This window comes from Echinococcus granulosus, assembly GCF_000524195.1.
Source record: "Echinococcus granulosus chromosome Unknown EG_S00099, whole genome shotgun sequence".
NCBI lineage: Eukaryota > Metazoa > Platyhelminthes > Cestoda > Cyclophyllidea > Taeniidae > Echinococcus > Echinococcus granulosus.
In genome coordinates, this window is record NW_020170479.1 from 281372 (window position 1) to 299248 (window position 17877).

The 17877-nt window shown below is 40.7% G+C and overlaps 2 protein-coding genes across 2 annotated transcripts in view; one reads left to right on the top strand and one right to left on the bottom strand. All coding sequences in view use genetic code 11, as the record gives it.

Annotated features, from left to right (window-relative positions):
• Positions 1 to 1454: 1454 nt before the first annotated feature.
• Positions 1455 to 4176, top strand: EGR_08232 (hypothetical protein; the record flags this gene model as incomplete). The annotated part of the gene is made up of 2 exons (XM_024497481.1): positions 1455 to 1550; positions 4090 to 4176. The coding sequence occupies 2 exons, from the start codon at positions 1455 to 1457 to the stop codon at positions 4174 to 4176; spliced, it is 183 nt and encodes a 60-aa protein (XP_024348122.1).
• A 3552-nt stretch (positions 4177 to 7728) lies between these two features.
• The window catches only part of EGR_08233 (hypothetical protein), a gene marked incomplete at both ends in the record, with an annotated part of 11209 nt that continues 1060 nt past the window's right edge, over positions 7729 to 17877 (bottom strand). Inside the window, 5 exons of the mRNA XM_024497482.1 lie at positions 7729 to 7899; positions 10418 to 10503; positions 11431 to 11500; positions 11634 to 11777; positions 13105 to 13256. Coding sequence (XP_024348123.1) covers positions 7729 to 7899; positions 10418 to 10503; positions 11431 to 11500; positions 11634 to 11777; positions 13105 to 13256 — 623 coding nt within the window. The remainder of the gene's footprint in view (positions 7900 to 10417; positions 10504 to 11430; positions 11501 to 11633; positions 11778 to 13104; positions 13257 to 17877) is intronic.

The window sequence follows — 17877 nt, forward strand, 5'->3', positions numbered from 1 at the left end:
TCTTGTGGCCATTTATGCAGTGGTATCACACTGACTTAGACGGATACTCAATATATTTGCTGATGCGACAAGTCATTTATCAGAAGCAACCTGCCAAAAAATCTTATGTCTTTACTGTGGGGGCGGAAAGGTTGAGACTGCAAGGGTCTTTGGCCTGTGTCTCCGTGATTTACTTGTCACTGTGTAATCCCACTGCATCCAGCTGTTCTTGCTCCCATCAACATCGCCAACAGATATGTCGTTGTCATGAGAAATTACTAGCGGTAGTTTTATCAGTCAATCCAAAGTAGAAGCTTTTATTTTGACAACACAATGTGAAGATCTGTTTATTCTAAACATACCAGATAATTGTCAATCGCGTGTCTAGAGGTTTTGAAGACACCATAAAATCGATAGAGGTATTCACTGGAAAGTGCTCGATACCATTTGTTTCTCTTACGCAAGAACGAAAATTGTTTAATTTAGCATTGAATTAAAACAAGTTACCTTTTAACTTCTTAAAAAATCAAGGGCAAAATTGGAGGTATTCCTAATAATCACACAAGAGTCAGCTTTAGAGACCGAGAAAAAAGATGCTTTACCCCAATTAAAATATCATTTTGTCATAATATAGTGTTTCAAATAAGTGAAGTTTGCTACCTGGCTTTTAACTGCAGCCAGTTCGCATTGCTGTTGCATGAACACCTGCATTCAGCCAACCTCAAGGCTTTGGATTATGGAATACTATCACCGCGGTTACATGAGACCTTCTTTGAAGAAAGGATACATTTTATCCGCACCATTTGTGTCACCACAAAGGCATGTTTCAAAACTTCGCGTACTTTTTGTGGCGCTTCTAGCAGAGCAGGTTGCAAGGCTCCTATCCATTACTAATTTACTATTCTTGTTGCTTATTTTTGATCTGTTTTAAGTTGAAACTGCAGGAGCCGAAGTGAAGATACTAGTAAACTATAGATCTCCTGTTTGAATGAATTCCGAAGTTTCACTATCGTCACCTTTGAAACTATTTAAAAACCTTAAATTTAGTTTAAGATTTACGAAATTACGGGTCGACTCGAATCCAAACACCGATTGTTCACACAGCCCAAAATTACCTTATTTAATATGAAACTTTCGGTTTCATGAAACCCTTCGGAATCTGAGCCTGCTGCCTTAAAGAGGCACCATTGTCCCTATTTCCAGTGCAGTTTTTATCTGCACTTGGCGAGAGATCATAAACCACCATAAATTGGATCTAGTTATATCAGAATGTAGTTGCTATTCCTTTGCAAGAATCTGAAAAATAAAGGCCCTGTTTGCCTTCGGTTTAATAGCGTCTAATTCGTTGAATGCTCTTATGAAGTCTCACATATTCCCATAATTGACGACACCTTAGGCATTCGATACTTGACTAACTGGCTATTTAAACTCACGGAATCCTCAGACTCCGTAGTCTGAAACCCCGATTTGGTGGCATGGTCCTCCCACCTTGCCTACAACCTTCTAATCCTCGCAAATTTCCCTTCAAACTGCTATGCCTTATCGCTTCAGAGCAGGCTCAGGGTGATGAGGTAAGACTTCCTCCATTATGGTGCAAACATCAAACAGTGAAAATTTTTCCACTGTTCTTTGCCAAGTTGTACAATGAAGTCAAAATTAATGATATTTTTAATGAAGGAAATTACACGAGAAATGTTTTGACTTATTTCCGAGGTCTGTTTTATGCTAGTTCTTCCACTCCATTCACCAAAGCCAATTTTTAACATTGTTTTGAACACATTAAGATGGGACTAAATAGGCTACAATAAAAACTGATTAAACCGCCTTAATTTTACCTTTATTTACCAGCCATTAAAACTTTTTTTGCTTTTGATTGCGTAATTGTCTAATGCGAAAAAGAGGCGATAACAGTGACCCCTTTGAAATTTTGTAAAAGGTCATTTTTTTTTAACTACGGAGGGTGAGAACAAAGGTAAAGATTGGACTGGGACAGTGTCTCCCTTTCTCCCTCCCATCTCCTTCTAAATGAAGCGCAAATCTTCTTGCGGCTAAGATTTGCGGTATGGCTTAAGAGGTATTGCACTTTACTGCTCTACAAGAATATAACTTCTTCCAGACTGAATGACCAGTCTCGGCTCTTTCTGAAGGTGGCAAAGGTTTGTTTGCACAACTCCGAGTTGAATGGAGTGGATGGATCTTAACCAAAATTATTATTTGCCGTTCAGCAAGTGAAGAATTCACAGTGAACAAATAGAGCCAAAGTCTGTCAAAGAGAAGGCCTTTGGAGATGAAGTGCTACGTGGCTGACAAACTGTTGCATGCCAAAAGCCCATTCTCACCAAAAGTCAGTCATTCAGCACATTGCCTGCAAAAGGCGTACTTTTAAAAGGTGTGTGTGAAAGTAGTGAAGGAGAAGAAAAATGAGAAATCGATGGTCCTTGAAGCCTCTGTCATGTGTCTAATATTAAATGAATTAATATGGGATTCCTGTAACTTGACAATGGCAACACGCTATTCTCTCTTCTTCTTGATCATCAATGGGTTCCAAGCACTAATAGATCCATGATCATTAATGGGAAAATCCTTCTAAAAGTGGTACAGCATCTAAATGTAGGTTATTTTTACCACCATCCTACTAACATAACTTCTCCGATTGCCGCGCTTCAGCTTTGGAACCGGATGAGACTAGATTTACCTAGCTGTCAAGTTCAAATCTCCTCTGTCAGATTCAGCCCACCTTTTAGGAGATGAGGAATCAAAACAAGAGTGGAGAACTGTATAAGTTGCTTATTTGAGCAGTTGGAAGCATTTAATAAGCCCTCAAAAACTACATTTATTCATTTTAGAGGATTGTACCAAAACTTTTTCATTCACCTGTTAATGAAATCTAGTAAATAACCATACACGAATAGCTATAGAGACTCATAATTTAAGTATATGATGTATTTTTAGTAAAAATTCCCAAAGCGGAATACCCTTTCATGCAATATTTATAAACAAAATTGATGGAAATACGGCAATTGCTCTGCATAAAAAAATGCCACGCAACATTGGTCCATGAGCCGTATGGCCTTTTGACCTTGCCCTTAATGTGAGTTTCTGTGTGGACTGTGCTTACCAAACCATACAGGAACAATCTTATAGATGCTAAAATTTCTGGGCACAGTATTTTTGCTACCCAATTCATCATCAAGGTCTCCAGTATCTGTCTAAACCTGACCCATCGAAAGCGGCCAGTCCAGCTAGTCATCAACTGGGCGAAATGTTGTTTATCTCCTCTTTCACTTTTGACAGATGCCAAAGCATAGGGACACTGGAGATACTGCATTATGCGTTTCGATTTAACCAGACGGAAGTCGCTAAATCTCACCGAAATTTTTGGTGAGGAAATCTACGTGTTTACCTTAAAGAATTCTTTCTTTTATCAAGACAATTTCGAATAAGTTCAGTCAAATATAACTTTATCTTAAAGTGATGACTTTCATCCTAAATGATTGGGAAATCTGCCAATCATATTCCACTTATAGGGCATAATACCCTTTGGCCATTGAGGGGTTTAAATAAATGGGAACATTGTAGCGTGATTAATGTTACTTTTATGTGACTAAATCGGCCAATTTTAACTCTTCATTCGTTCACACTTGCAAGACATTAATCGTCCATTTTTCATTAGAGGGCTAATTAAAAGAGGCGTTTAAAGTTCTGCAATAATTACTTAAACAATCTCACCAATTAGGTCAGATTTGCAGAACATTCACTTCATTTACCTAACAGGGTTAGCAAAATTTTAGGGTAATCTTGACAATCTTTTACATATACGAACATTAGTATCAGTGTTTGTGACTACTTTAAACTTAAAAATGAATCTACTTTGTCGGAAATCTGCAACACTAATGAGAGGCCGAAAATAAATGAATGAAGCGTCGATTCTTTAAAGACTTTTGTATTATTTATTTAATGATCCAATAGGTTATGATACTAAAAATTGATTTGATTAGTTACTACTGAACTAGAGTAAAATACTTCACCTTTTAAATTAGAATCTTGATTTAAGGGCTCTTGTAACCATGGTACTACCACATCTCGTTGTCACTCCTCGCTCCTCTTAAGGAGGTTGCCAAGATCGCAATTAAGGGAGGGGAAGAGAAAGTGGCTGCAGTGTGGATATGCTGGAGCAGTCAACTATCGAATGTATAGGAGAGGACTGTTTGAGAGTATCCAAGCTATTAGACTAAGATACATGAGTGGAGGATATGCAACTCTTGGAGTGGAGATAATATCAAGGCATGGTGGATAGGTGGGGTGATTACCTCAAAACTTCACGATTTACAACATGTGCGTGACTCACCAATGCAATTTTGGAAATTGTCAATGCTCTCGCGCTGTCACAATACAGTTTTTGTCACGAACGCAATCAGGGACGTTTTGGCAACAGTAGAGAAGTAGATTTGACTCGGATTTGGTACTCCAAAAGCAATGAGGTAGCTCTTTGACAGTTACCACATTGTCTCAGCTTGTCGGGTTGCAAGTGAAAGTGATTTGTTTGGAAGCATTATGTCAGCCACAAAAGTAGGAATTTAAGAATAAGTGTCATGATAAATTTTTTTGACTTGGGTTTGGACTAATGAAATGAAGTCAGGTAAAACCTCACTGCCACGGGGTCCTGATGAACGGATGGATAGAGGAATGGATGGATGAATAGATGCGGGATAATATATTCAAAAAGCATAATTTAAATCCTCTTATCATCTACTTGGTTTTTTCGAGACACTGAGTTAATGAGTGTCTGGATTGACTACCATAGGTTTCATCGGTTGCTTTATTTGCAAAAGGAGTAACGCTCATCATGACCAGAAAGTTGCCTTTCCTCTTTGACCTTTCTTTTGGTACCTTCTTGTAAATCATTCCGCTTCAAAGGACAATAGGTAAAATTAACTCAACATTACGAATTGCATTTGGCCTAGTTACAAATAATAAGTGGCGGTTACTATTTAGGCAACCAAATAAGCTGTGACAAAATATTATTGGCTTTAATTGAGTTTCCGCAGTTTTTATTTCCCTTCCATCACTCCAGTAAGGCTTGCTGTCTTCAGAAGTGACTCGGGTGCCCAAAGATAATAGAATAAAAAAAAAACAAACAAAACAAACAAAACGAGTGGTCATTTTATAGGAGGTTTAAAAAGAAAGGTCTCACTTTTGTCACGTCGGTTACTACTAGATGCTGCTTCCAGCTCTTCTGAAGAGACCTCTTTCCGTAGTTGGGATTTCGAAGGAAATAAAGAAAACATAACTCCTTTTCTTTGATTTAAAGAGGTGTAATGAAAATCCGACATCCGAGTTTAACCCCATGAAGACCCCGATAAAAGTAGTTTAAAAGTGTAGAGGGAATACCGGTAGATGTGGGTTGAAAGGGCCTTCAAGACCAAATATCAAACGAAAATAAGGTCATTTCTTCAATATGTGGGTTATTAATTTACCAAAAGGCTTGAATAAACGGGATCCGTTAAAATCCTGCTTCATTTCTCATTAAATTTATTCATTGATGGGTATTCCCTGGCAAAATAAAGGACAACGGTCTGCTCTATCTGTACTGCCAAGTCATCACTGCGAATTCACAATTGTCACAACAGTCACTGATAAATGTTTTCTCTAATCATCAAAGTCACTAGCACAGAGAAAAGCTGGGGATTGAGGGGAGGAGGAGGAGGAGGCGTACACTCTACGAAATTCCCATCGTAAATCACACATACATACAGCACGTCGTTTTTACACGTGGGAGAAAAGGTTGCGATAGTAGTGGCGTAGGATCCCAAGATCTCCTTCTGTTGGCCTTCCTCCTTTACCCTTGGTTCCCCACAGTGGATTCTGTTTACAAACTTTCATCAACTGTGAGAATGATTTACAACTGCAAACACAATACATCCGGAAGCTGACTCGCTTAAACATGCTATTTTACTCACTTCCCACTTCCTACAATTGTTTGGCATGAGACCCATCAAAAAAACCCAAGGGAACCCTGTAGCAGAATGACATTCGTTTGGATTACAAACTCCCTACTTTACAGGTTTTCGCGATTAGACTTCGACCATTCCAGGAGTAAAATTAATGATCATTTCTAAGTGAGGGATCAAGCATTTTAGACGAGTCTCAATTTTTTACCAACTTTTACAATCTGTCAGCCCTCAGAACGATTATTTGTGCTTAATTCTATCCCACTATACCAAGATCACATAGAACTATACTAACGGTACAAAAAACGGTCCCCACCATCGAACCATTTTTAGCCCTCACTCACCATTAAGCGGAGGTGTAATGCATTTGTCAGCAGTAGTTAAGTAGAATTGCATCCAACAGTACGTGGGTTCCATCAAAGGCAGATTCTGGAGAAGTTTAAAGAACTTGAAAATTATGATACTATTTACAGGGGAAATTTAATAAAAATGGGTCCTAAAATTGCTAGAAAATTTTGCAAGTATTTAATTAAGTATGATGGAGGCAAAGAAGGGGGTGAGGACTTTTAAGTTCTTTGTGGATGCTTGTGGAGAAGTGGAAGGAGGACTCAAGTAAAACATAGATTCCGTGAAGCACAGGTACCACAAGTGATAAATGCAGGTTGGAATGCAGTAATTTCTCTCACTCCTGATTACTTTACAGGAGAAACTACATTTGAACATCTTCCTAAGTGCAAGTTTTGTGTAATTGAAGTAAACAATATCGAAAGATGATTTACCACAGCATTTGGGTGTGGAACAACTCTCCAGCTACTATCACAGGCGCTGTGTCATTCGAGAACAGATCCATTATGTAAAACCTAGAGTCGAAAGAAATTCTTCTTTATTACTTCCTCATGGAAGATACCAGAATGACTAAGAAGTACAAATGACATGCGTGAAGAAGGGGACTGGAAGTAACGAAGCACCGGTCTCTTTAAACACACTCTTAATGAGTTTCTTGAATCCTTAAACCTCTTGTTTACTGACTTGAGAAGTAGATTACAGTCCTCCTGCCTTCCCCGTATCCTCTATCAACAAAAAAATAAATGACATGTCCTCCACTCATTGAAGGCACTCACGGAATTTATACAGTTATTTGACCTCGGAAGACCTCGCTTCCTTTTCTTCAATCCTTCAAGCCTGTCGATTCTTCCGTCTAAGGATATAAGTACATTTAAACAAATGTTGACAAGTTTTTATGTTCACATAGTTCGTGGAGATGCAGATATATCACTTGTTTTGATTGTGACTTATTCAATGACAATTTAAGTTAAGTTCATGAGCTCGAAATATTGTACAACTTTAGACTTCATTTTAGCCTTGCTGTGCATTAGTTCTTCTTCTCCTTCTTTCCACCTGTCGAAACTGTCAGTGGAAGTATTTCTGTGCTTTGTGTTGTGTTTGTGATGTGATTACTCGGTGTACTAGAGACAGGCAATGGGCGTCTGGTGCGTTTGTTGCTGAATAAATCCAAAATACTTTCCTCCACAGCTACAAATCATACTGCCATGCAAATGCCTTTGGACAGAAAATGTCGCTGATTGTAATAAAACTATTTCAGCGGCTAAGTGATTGTGTTTATGCATGTATAGGAGAGAGCCATCTATCTCCAGAAAGTTGTATCAAGGGCAAAGGAAGTTAGAAATTAGCTATGCAGCCCTTATTCAACGTGGTTTGGAAGTTGACTATGGCTATGGCATTAGTGTAAACTTTTTATTCTTCTGTTGGTCCTCGTTCACCAGGAATTTGACTTGAACTAATAAGTGCATGCTTGAATTAATGCTACAAACGGCTTCCAACTGTTTCCTTTTTGAAAGGTTAATTCGAAGCTAAGGATGTGGACTTTAGCAGGAATGTACTTTGAAAGGTGGTTTAATGAAGCATTTATTAGACAAAATTCAATATTCAGTTCAGCAGAAACTGGAAACTTTTTTAAAGAAGAAAAATAAGAAGAAGATGATGATGAGGAAGAGGAGGAGGAGGAGGAGGAGGAGGAGAAGATTGACTCCGGACTATAAAGTCAAGGAAGCCGAATATATTGAGCCCATGTGACCCTCCTTTTCAGGTGTCCAAATGAGGAAAGGGGCAATGGCGGATTGACGCTGAAGTAGGGATATGCATCTCAGAGCCATCGCTTCCGTTGTGTAAGGATACGAGAGGACAGTGGCGGCGAAATGGCAGTTGTAATGATCCCTTGTTAACTATCTATTTACGTTCTATTCACTTGTCCACTCATTTACACAGCACATTATCTGTGAGCAGTCCGTCAACATGCTTGTTTATTCGTACCAACAATTATGAGCCAATACACCCATGGGAGGATAGAATGTTCATATGCCTACCTAGTTCAAAATTGAAGTCAGTTAGTGAGAGAGGACGGAAGACCTCGTCCCAAATGCACCTGCGTTAAAGCCTAGAAACGAAAGGGGGGCAGTTAAGACTGTGGCCCGGTGTTTACCCACAGCCTACACAGCCCTCATTTGCATGAAGTAAACATCCGCAAGGTTCAGCACAGCACAATGTGGCTAAACAAACAAGACCAATGGAGAGAGGAAAGTGAGATTTAATAATAATCAGCAGAACTATGAACTGCAAATTACTCAATCGAATTTCAGAGTACATGGTGAAGAACAAAGCCTTACAGTGATCATTTTGAGGGTGGATGAGCCAAATTACGTTCCGCCTTGGTGCCAATTTGCTAGTCCACAGGGTGGTCAAGTGCCCTTTTCCTGATAGTCCATTTTAAATGCAAAGGATGTCACGAAAGCAATAGTGCTCCTTAACTGACAACCAGAAAATAGGAAATGACAACCACAATTTCTTACCTCTAACAATTTGGTTAATTGAGATTAACATCGAGTGAAGGCACCACTAAAATCGCGTTGCAACTCAGTATGTGAACCAAGATGACTCAATGCCGCCTCCCGAACTAACATCGGAGGATGGACATTCCATTGTGATACAATCACGATTAAAGGGATTGATAGCAAACGTGTTGGAAGGTGATTGTTGATTAAATCTTCTCAATATCCAATTTTCGAGTTCACTCTTCAGATTTCAGATATCATCGAGCTCATTTGCACCGTGAAAGGTATGAGAGATCTATCTATCTACCGACCGACCATCTTACCTACCTATCTACCTTTAACAAAAGTAGACAAATTCGTTTTAGTGGGAACGGACGTCACTGGATATTTATAAATAGATATTACGCCACAAGGTGACGCTAATATTTTAAGTATTGACAGTAAATGCGTGAGTGCGTGGGTAGATGAACAAGTGGCTATTTTCAAACTTTTAAAAATTTGCTGATCATGAGAGACATCACGCACCCTAGTGCTTTAAAAACTATGCTTTTACTATCTGATTTAATATTAATCGACAGTCTTTCTAAGACTGCTAGTTAACATTTAAATAGCTTTCAAATTCCTTTCCCACAGCACAGATCTACAGACCGAAGTAGATAAAAAGCATTTGTCTACCTGATCTGAGGAGCTTAGTTCTAATCGTTTCTTTAGAATACGAGAGAAAATAAATTTAATTCCAGACGACGCCTCATATCTCATTTGGTACAGACGGATCACCTCTTTTTTGGCTTAGAGTATGTGGAGCTGATTAAAAATGATAAATTGGGTGGTCGTACTGGTGAATCATGGTCTACAAAGCTCTTAAATGACCTGTCTACCTTACACAGAGCTTCGCCTTAGCGTTGTGTAGAAAATAAAATTTAACGAGATTTTTTAAAATATGGTTTTGAGCATCGGAATTACGCAGTTCACGCCTGATCTCACCCTCGTAATTAGCTAACGATGAGCGTAAAAGATTACCTCAATTCAAAAAAAGGAGGGAAGATGAGGCCTCACCTCACAAATTTCACCAATTTACCCAAGTTTTCTCTCTTTCAGGACTGTTTTCACCAATACTTCCGATGAATTACCACTGATTGTACAGAATCCGACCAACAACTTTAGCGTCAGTTCATGCGCAGTGCAAGTGGTGGATTCAGCTGTTTATGCTAAATTTGCTTTCCTAGCTCAAGAAGACAAAGTAGGCAAAGACTTCGTTCTGCAATTCTTTACCCAAAATTCCACTTCGGTGCCTTGCTCTGTGTTTAAGGAGACGCCTCATTTTTACATATCACTTCCTCTTTTAATGTCTTGGGGGATAATTCTGGTACTGGGTGAGTAAAAAAACACTTCAAAAGAAAAACGGAACTCCGATTGCCTACCTGGATGTTATGGATAATAGCCATACGGAAAAGACATCCGTTACAGATAGCTGAATTTGCAGAGGCTTGCAGCAGAATAGCTATTAAAAGCGTATCTAATCATGGCACCTGCCTCAATTCAAAGTTTAGCGTAACAATCAGTGGTGAAGCGAGTTTAATCGAGTCATTTTAAGTCGTCCTAAAGAACAACTGTATATAAGCGACAAACGATGCCAACAAATTTTGGCAAGCATGATGTTAGTAAATTTAAATTAATTAAATTAAATTTAAGCAAAGGAGGGATAATATCAAAATGAGGAGGAGCTATGTAATTCTTTGAACAAACTTCTGGGGCAGCTTTGACGAATAGCCATTGGCATTTGGAATGCACCGGTCATAGGACCTCGTTTATTTCTTAAGCAGGACTTAGTAAACAAATTGCACCAATGCGGTTTCCTCTGTTTACCTACATTAAGCTAACCAATCTCTCAGTCAGTAATAAAACTACACCCATATTCATTGGTAGTACAGCAACCGTGCTATAGTGTAACATTTTTGGCATTCAACTGATGTTGTGAGGACAAAAGGAATTAAGAAAATGATCTTTAGGATATAAGTTTGGTTCCCTCGGACCTCACCTAAACATTTAAGCTACTGGATTACTAGAATCAAATATAAAAGTGCAAAATTACATGAGAGATTTTCCGTCATTCAAGCCTTATTTACAGAGGAATTTTTACTTGCTTTTATTATTTGCAATATATCACAGCCTATCTAAATCAAAGGCTAGGTGCTGACCTGAGTGCTGACTTTATCGATTTTTGGCGCCAATGGAAATTCACTTTATTCGACTGCGGATCTGCTAATAACACAACCGAATGCGCGTTCTATTGCGAGGATCTGTGGCGTATAAATAATTACCTCTTACCTAACCCCAACCCCACACTTTATTGAATTGTGAGGACACTTAAAAACCGTCTCAACACGTAGCAAGGGCATGGCGATTCTCGGTTCGTCACGTGACCGCCATTGCAGCCGAATGACGAAATGTTGGCTGTTTTACTGCCGTGAGCAAGGACTATTAGTAGAAAAGAAAATAAATACTTTCCTAGTTTCTAGTCACTTTGGTTTCATACCGCTTGTAAGGCATTTTAAGTCATTTAACAATTTTTCCGGGACAGTATAATGGAGTGCATTACATTGCTTCTGCTAATTTTTAAGGCACTATTCGGCATGAGAGTCTGAATTTACCTTTATTTGTATAATAAAGAAGAGCTAGAAGAAATCTAGGGTAAGCAGGACTACCCACCATTGATGTAGGCTGAAAAGGCCTTCAACAATAATTACTACTTAGTGACCTTATAAAAGTGCTCTTCAAAATCGTCTTGTCACACCCTTCCCCATACTTACTGATCACATCGGCGAAAAATTCACACCGCATAGAGTGGCTTAACATTTGGACGTTGAACCTGTGTTGGATCGAAGTTCAAAGGTCGGGTGTTCTCCTTCCAGACGGCAAATGCGTGATGTTCAAGGTCCAAAATAACTGAGAAGAAGCTTGAAAACAAGTGAGAAAGTGAAAAAATTCTTTCCACTTTCTAAAAATAGGTAAATTGAAGTCGTGATATATTGAATGAATGTTGTGCCATGGAACAGACAATACAGACGGCTCACAATGCCAACCAATCACAATGAGCAAAGGCTCTGTGAACCGGTAGATAATTTGGCAGCTTTCTCTTTTAAGGGGAGAGGGGGTTCCTGGCTTTGGGAAACAGCTTCTTGGATGAAGTGAAGCCAAACTAGTTTGAAATACTACATCAACTACCAATAATACCTAGATCATTGAATTACTAAGATTTAAGGGGTCTGCTTCGATTAGTTGCTTCACTGCTGTTTCTTGTTCAAGATAACAGCAAAAGTGGGTCTGGATCAGGCACTTTAGGCTTAGCAACTTACTATGAACATTTTCATCAATTGCTCAGTTTTTGTTGGGGCTCATTCCACAGGGCAACTCTTACACGACCTCAAAAATAATCAAAAGCTTCCAAATTTATTCCCTCTATTTCAAATAAGGCCTTCCATTTCTAGAGTAGCTCAAAGTACGTCAAATTTTTCTTACTTTGGTCCTTGGCATCAACAACAAATCTCCTTATGAATGTGAAGGCAGCTAAATGACCTTGACAGCACAATCAATCCAGACAGTTGTGTTCGCCCATAGGCCAACGAATTATCAAGGTCATTGTGCGTTTGAGCCATTAAGCTTACCCTGGAGATTTTCGTGTTTCTGCATAAATCACAAATTGGTTACTGCACAAATTTTAATAGATTTGTTTGGAAATTTAATTGTTATTAAAAAACGCTTTCACGCTTAATAGAGGCGATGCATTTAAGTACAGAGGAACTTATACAAGTCATAAAGTGGCAATCTAAACCGTGTTTTATCCCTAAACTTTTCGTCCCAAATGAAGTCGACTTAGATCTCATCCGGATAAAGTCAGGTCTAAACACTTCTAAAAATGTCTCTTAAATGTATGATTGACACCATACTGGTTATCCATGGACTATTGTCTGCTGGAGAGAAAAAACTTCTCCAATTTACTTAACCGAAAAGTGCTTCCTTAGTTAGCATGTAATGGCTTTTTAGAGTGGCATCACTAGAGACTCCATTTTTATATCTTGGCATTGCAGTCTTTTACATTCCATTACATTGGTCAAAAAATTGGGTACTCATCATAGAGGGGCGATTACAAGATAGAAGAGCTGCAGATTATGGCTGATGAATCCATCATTTCCTTCAATGGACTATATGCCTTGGTAAGATGGTAGGAATATTAATTTCATCTCAGAAGTCGTTTACAGACAGATGAAAATGGAAAGCTTGTCATTTTCACCACTCCCTTCCCCTCACATTGCTATTTTTATTACCTCTAAGCCATATGTCTCTATGATTCTCCTTCGGATGTCACTTAGAGGAGGCTTCTCTACCCTGCATAGTAGAGGTTTTAGTATTAGGTTGATGCAGATGAAAGGATGAAGATCAAGAGAAGGGACCAAACGCAACCGAAGTGGAGCCTTAACTAGGAATAGTAAAAGCAATAAAAACGAATGAATGTTGAGTTCAACGTGGACTGAAATCAAACTTCACTCGGTTTTGTGTTGTGAATGGGAAGAGGGATATAGAATGAGTTAGTGTGGTTTTGCGGACACAAACTCATAAATTGTACAAATTTCGATACTCACACGAGGTGTGCCTGTGTGTATGTGTGTGTGTCAAGGAGCGTCTTTGTTGTTCCCGCCAGTGTTATTGCCAGTGCGGGTGTGCCAAATGTAAGACAACAACTGTCTGTCTACCTGCTTGTAGTTGTCGATAGGGGTCATGTAATACTTAAACCCCTACTCTTTAAGTACCACCGATTAAACACCTAGTTTCGGTTTCGCAGGCAACAAAGGCTCTACCTTGGTACTCCTACCGGGCGGTAAGGCTTCCAGGCAGTCCACAAGAGATCTCCACAGTAGGGTGCTGGCCAATGCTCCACATCTTTGATACCAGACCAAATTTAGACTATTCAAAAGCTAACTACCTCATAAGAAGGAATACATTGCAAGACGATACCAAACACTGTCAATGTGAGCGTGGTGTTGTAGTTCAAGTGTGGAATACACGTGATATGTGGCGTGGGGGCAGATGGGACAGAATTGTCATGTAAACATTGGGTGCATTCAATATCCAAGTCCCTGCCCCACTCACTGTATCACAACAACAAAAGCCCCAAATCACTGCTTGTATATGAGTGGAGCAAAGTGTTATATCCACTCCTCAGTTCCGGTCTCATCGCATCACTTTACACCACACTACACTACACCGCGCTGCAATTAGCTACCCACTATTGTGCCACAACTGAAGGTGTATGAAGCAATACGTCAGTTAGCGAAATACGACACGGTTTAAATAACCCCTCTGTTGCAAGTCCTCACCGATTCTCCCCCTCACACCAGATGTCTTCACTACATGACACTTGGGTGTGCTACACAACCAACGACGGGAGAGATTGTCATTCTCACACAGTGGGTACGACAGCGCCACCACAAATATGCCATTGCAGTGTTCGAGTTGCCTCCGAACATGCGAGAAGAGAGAGAGCAGTGAGGAAGTAGGTCCAATAGCAAAGTGTGGAACACAACAGACCTCCATGCATGTGGATTTGTCGTTGAATAGAGACGAGGTGCGTGTAGTAACACAGTGACACACACAGTGACACTGCAACACAGCAACACATTTGAAACATGGGTTATCCACCCACACCCCATCCCAATTACAAGTACCCAAAAATAGAAACCAATTAGGTGGTCAAAGTACCTGCACCTCCTCACTCAACACTAACGCTTATTTCGTTACCATGTCAAACTACACGCTAATCTACACCGTCTCATCAAGGTGAACTGATTTAGATGCCTGACAATGAGATGAATTGATGACCACCCGCAAACCACAAGTGCTTTCGTGTACACCACCTCTGTGCACAGTCGGTGTATGTTTGTTGAGAGGTTCCACTGACATTCACCTCCAACACACGAGTCGTGAGGGAGACGTAGTGGCCACATCGGTGAGGAGGTGAAGTGTTTCGTTTCGGTGCCTTCATTCACATGCAAACTCCGTCATCTAGCCATCACGCTTCCCATCAGATGTCTTCATCCACTAACCTACACAAGCACGAATGCGAACCTATTCAATCTCCACTATTTCAGGTGGGTTGGTAAACTGACTAACACACTGAACTACAGCTATCCTCCTGCCGCGTGCATGTTACTAGACTTCCAGACCCTCCCAACACTCATACTAAAACCAACTCCACCCTCCCAATCTAACGATTAACTTCAGTCTCCTCTCGTCTTTTCTCGTCTCGTCTCATCCCGTCACATCTCGTCACGTCACGTCTCGTACTCCCTTCTTACAGCGCCGTCAGTCGACATGTGTATTCCCAACTGCCATAATGCAGCCTCCACCTCCAGCAAGGCGGCTGTGCAGATTCAGTTGAAAACAATCAAGCATGAACACAAGCAGCAACACTCCCTGCCTCATACACAATGTGTGCAAACGATGCCAGACACTTGAAATAAACATCCCCATTTAGAAGACCTCCATGGTCATCCACACAGTCTGCATATAGGCAGATGCATTGATTCTGCTGCTACAACCCTGTAAGAACAAGGCTGTGGTGAAGGCATGTGGCTTGTTGTGTGACATGGATCCTGTTGCTTGTTTGTGGCACTAACATTCGTCGTCGGTGCTAAAGCAAAATCAAGGGCATGTTTTCATCTCTCCAACTTCAAAGGCAACAGTCACTACCGCGACTACGTTATGCGCTCTGCCCATAAACACACAGATCCGACGAAGTCGGAATCAGCATGTGTCAGTGCCAGTGTCAGTGCCAATGCCAGTGCCAGTTCCAGTTTCAACAGCAGTCAGCATGCTCTCATAACTATGGCATGTTTCATGCTCGTGATGTGGTGTCCTTTGAATAATCAGCACAACAACCAACTCCACCACATCGTTGATCATGTGAGTAAGAAGTTCACTTTCTCCATGTGATGGTAAAACAACGACTTGCAGTACTGCTACAACATCTCTCACCACTTGCAGCTTCAGTTGGAAACACAGTGGAGGAGAAATTACTTGCCAAGTGATCAATTACGACAAAGCTATCGCGCTGAAATGTCAATTATGTGGATGATGTCTTGACATCGTTTTCTTACAACTGGTCAAACGTGCCTCTCCACACACCAAACCCATGAACATAGGTGATCCAAGATGGAATCACAAACTTACATTGCAGTTGACTGATACGATAAACCAGTGGATTTAGAAGTAATGACAGAGGCAAGGAGAGAAATGATTGCTCCAAGACCGAAGTAACGGATTCGCCACCAGTGGGTGTCTCGGAGGCAAATAACTTGACTACCACAGTGGGCTGTGCATTCAGGTGCTCTCTTCTTCTAACGTGACCCTCACTCGCCACCACGCTACCACACCACCATTAACACTGTAGTACACATCCATCTACAGTGACTGCGACAGCAATAGCAACAGCGACAACTGCTGTCGCTACAGCTACTACAAAGTGCGATAATGTCGCTTGCAGATCAACAACCTCGCACATCTCTACTACATTGATGTTCTCGGCTTAATTAACCTGTTCGTGTGACACAGATACAGGTGGGTGTAACGTGTTGAACTGCTTATCATGAACCGACATGACGCAGCAATACACGTCTTGCACTTCTCACGTCGGCTCCGTTGCCAATATTGCGGTGTCGCATGCACGTGGCGTTGGTGGTGAACGTGTTGACCACCAACGTGGTCAGAAAGTGGTGTGGTAGACATTTCCAAACAGCAGAGGAGTCTATCACTGCACTACTCATTGCCAAAGCGTAAACTTCAAACACCCACACACTCCATCCACCCACTCGCTCTACACGATTGAAAGAGGTCAAATGAAGGGCCTGTTCAATGAGACACAACCTACAAAGCTTGTCTCATCAACTCTTGGATCTCAGTCACAATCACCAGGAGAAGATGGCCTTCTTTCTGATTCCACTGCAGCACTGAAAGGGCCTTTCCACTTAGGCTTAAAGACAGACGCAGCGTGATACTACTTGACACTGGCGCCTCATTAATCATAAGAGAACTGATTTTGAAAAGGGTGGGTTGGTAGGTTGCTGCAACAGCTTTCACTGTTCCACAATATTCCAAAACTACTCTTACAATTACAGCGCCCTTTTTCTGACAAGCAGCTCACTTACAATATATGCATATAGCGAACAAAATTTTGGTGTGGTTTTCGCACACTCACCGCAATGTCATGCTGCTCTAGCTTAACTAGCACAGATGTGCACCAGTTTTGCAGGAAGGGACATGCCTTGCCTCTGGCCTCTCCAATCGTATCTTGATTCCGCATTTCCTTCAGTGTAGGCTCAACCTGATGAGAATGATTCAAACTTGGCTGCTCGATGATTTCAGTTCCACTCGTTTCCGAGGTTGGAACAGACGCTTCCTGTCAAACTTGCCGAATAACATTTGGAGATGATGTCGGCAGAATGTGGTAGCAGGACGTACCTCTTAAAAGCGGCCCAAACAGTTTGATTGTGTTGGTGATGGATTCCCCAAACTTGGGTGCTGCATCATTCCGTGGAACACCCTCGTTGTTGGTAATGAAGAGTGGTGAATATTGTGCTGACATTGTCGCACTTGAAGACCTCCACATTTGTGTCAATGCATGCAACCTCAATGAATGCAATTTCCCATGTTAGTGATGCGACATCTCGTCTGCTCCTACATCAGTTGAAGCAGTCGTTGTGAACTCCATCCACACGCATCAACCGATAATACGCAATATGCTAGCAATACTATTAACAACCTACACTCGACCACTTTCGGCGTCACAAAATGTGCTGACAAAGACTTGTTTGCTGCCTGACTAACTAACTTGCGATGAAAACCACTTTTACAATGCAACATTATGAGGACTGACTTATCATTGCTCAATTGCAAACTACTTGCTCCCAACCCAATCCCACATTGGTAAGTAATGCACCATTTCATAATAAACCATACCATCATGAAGTGTCCAATTGATGAGGGCCAAACAATGGTCACGTCTGAAGTTATACAGGGTAAACTGCATCCCATTTGACATCAGG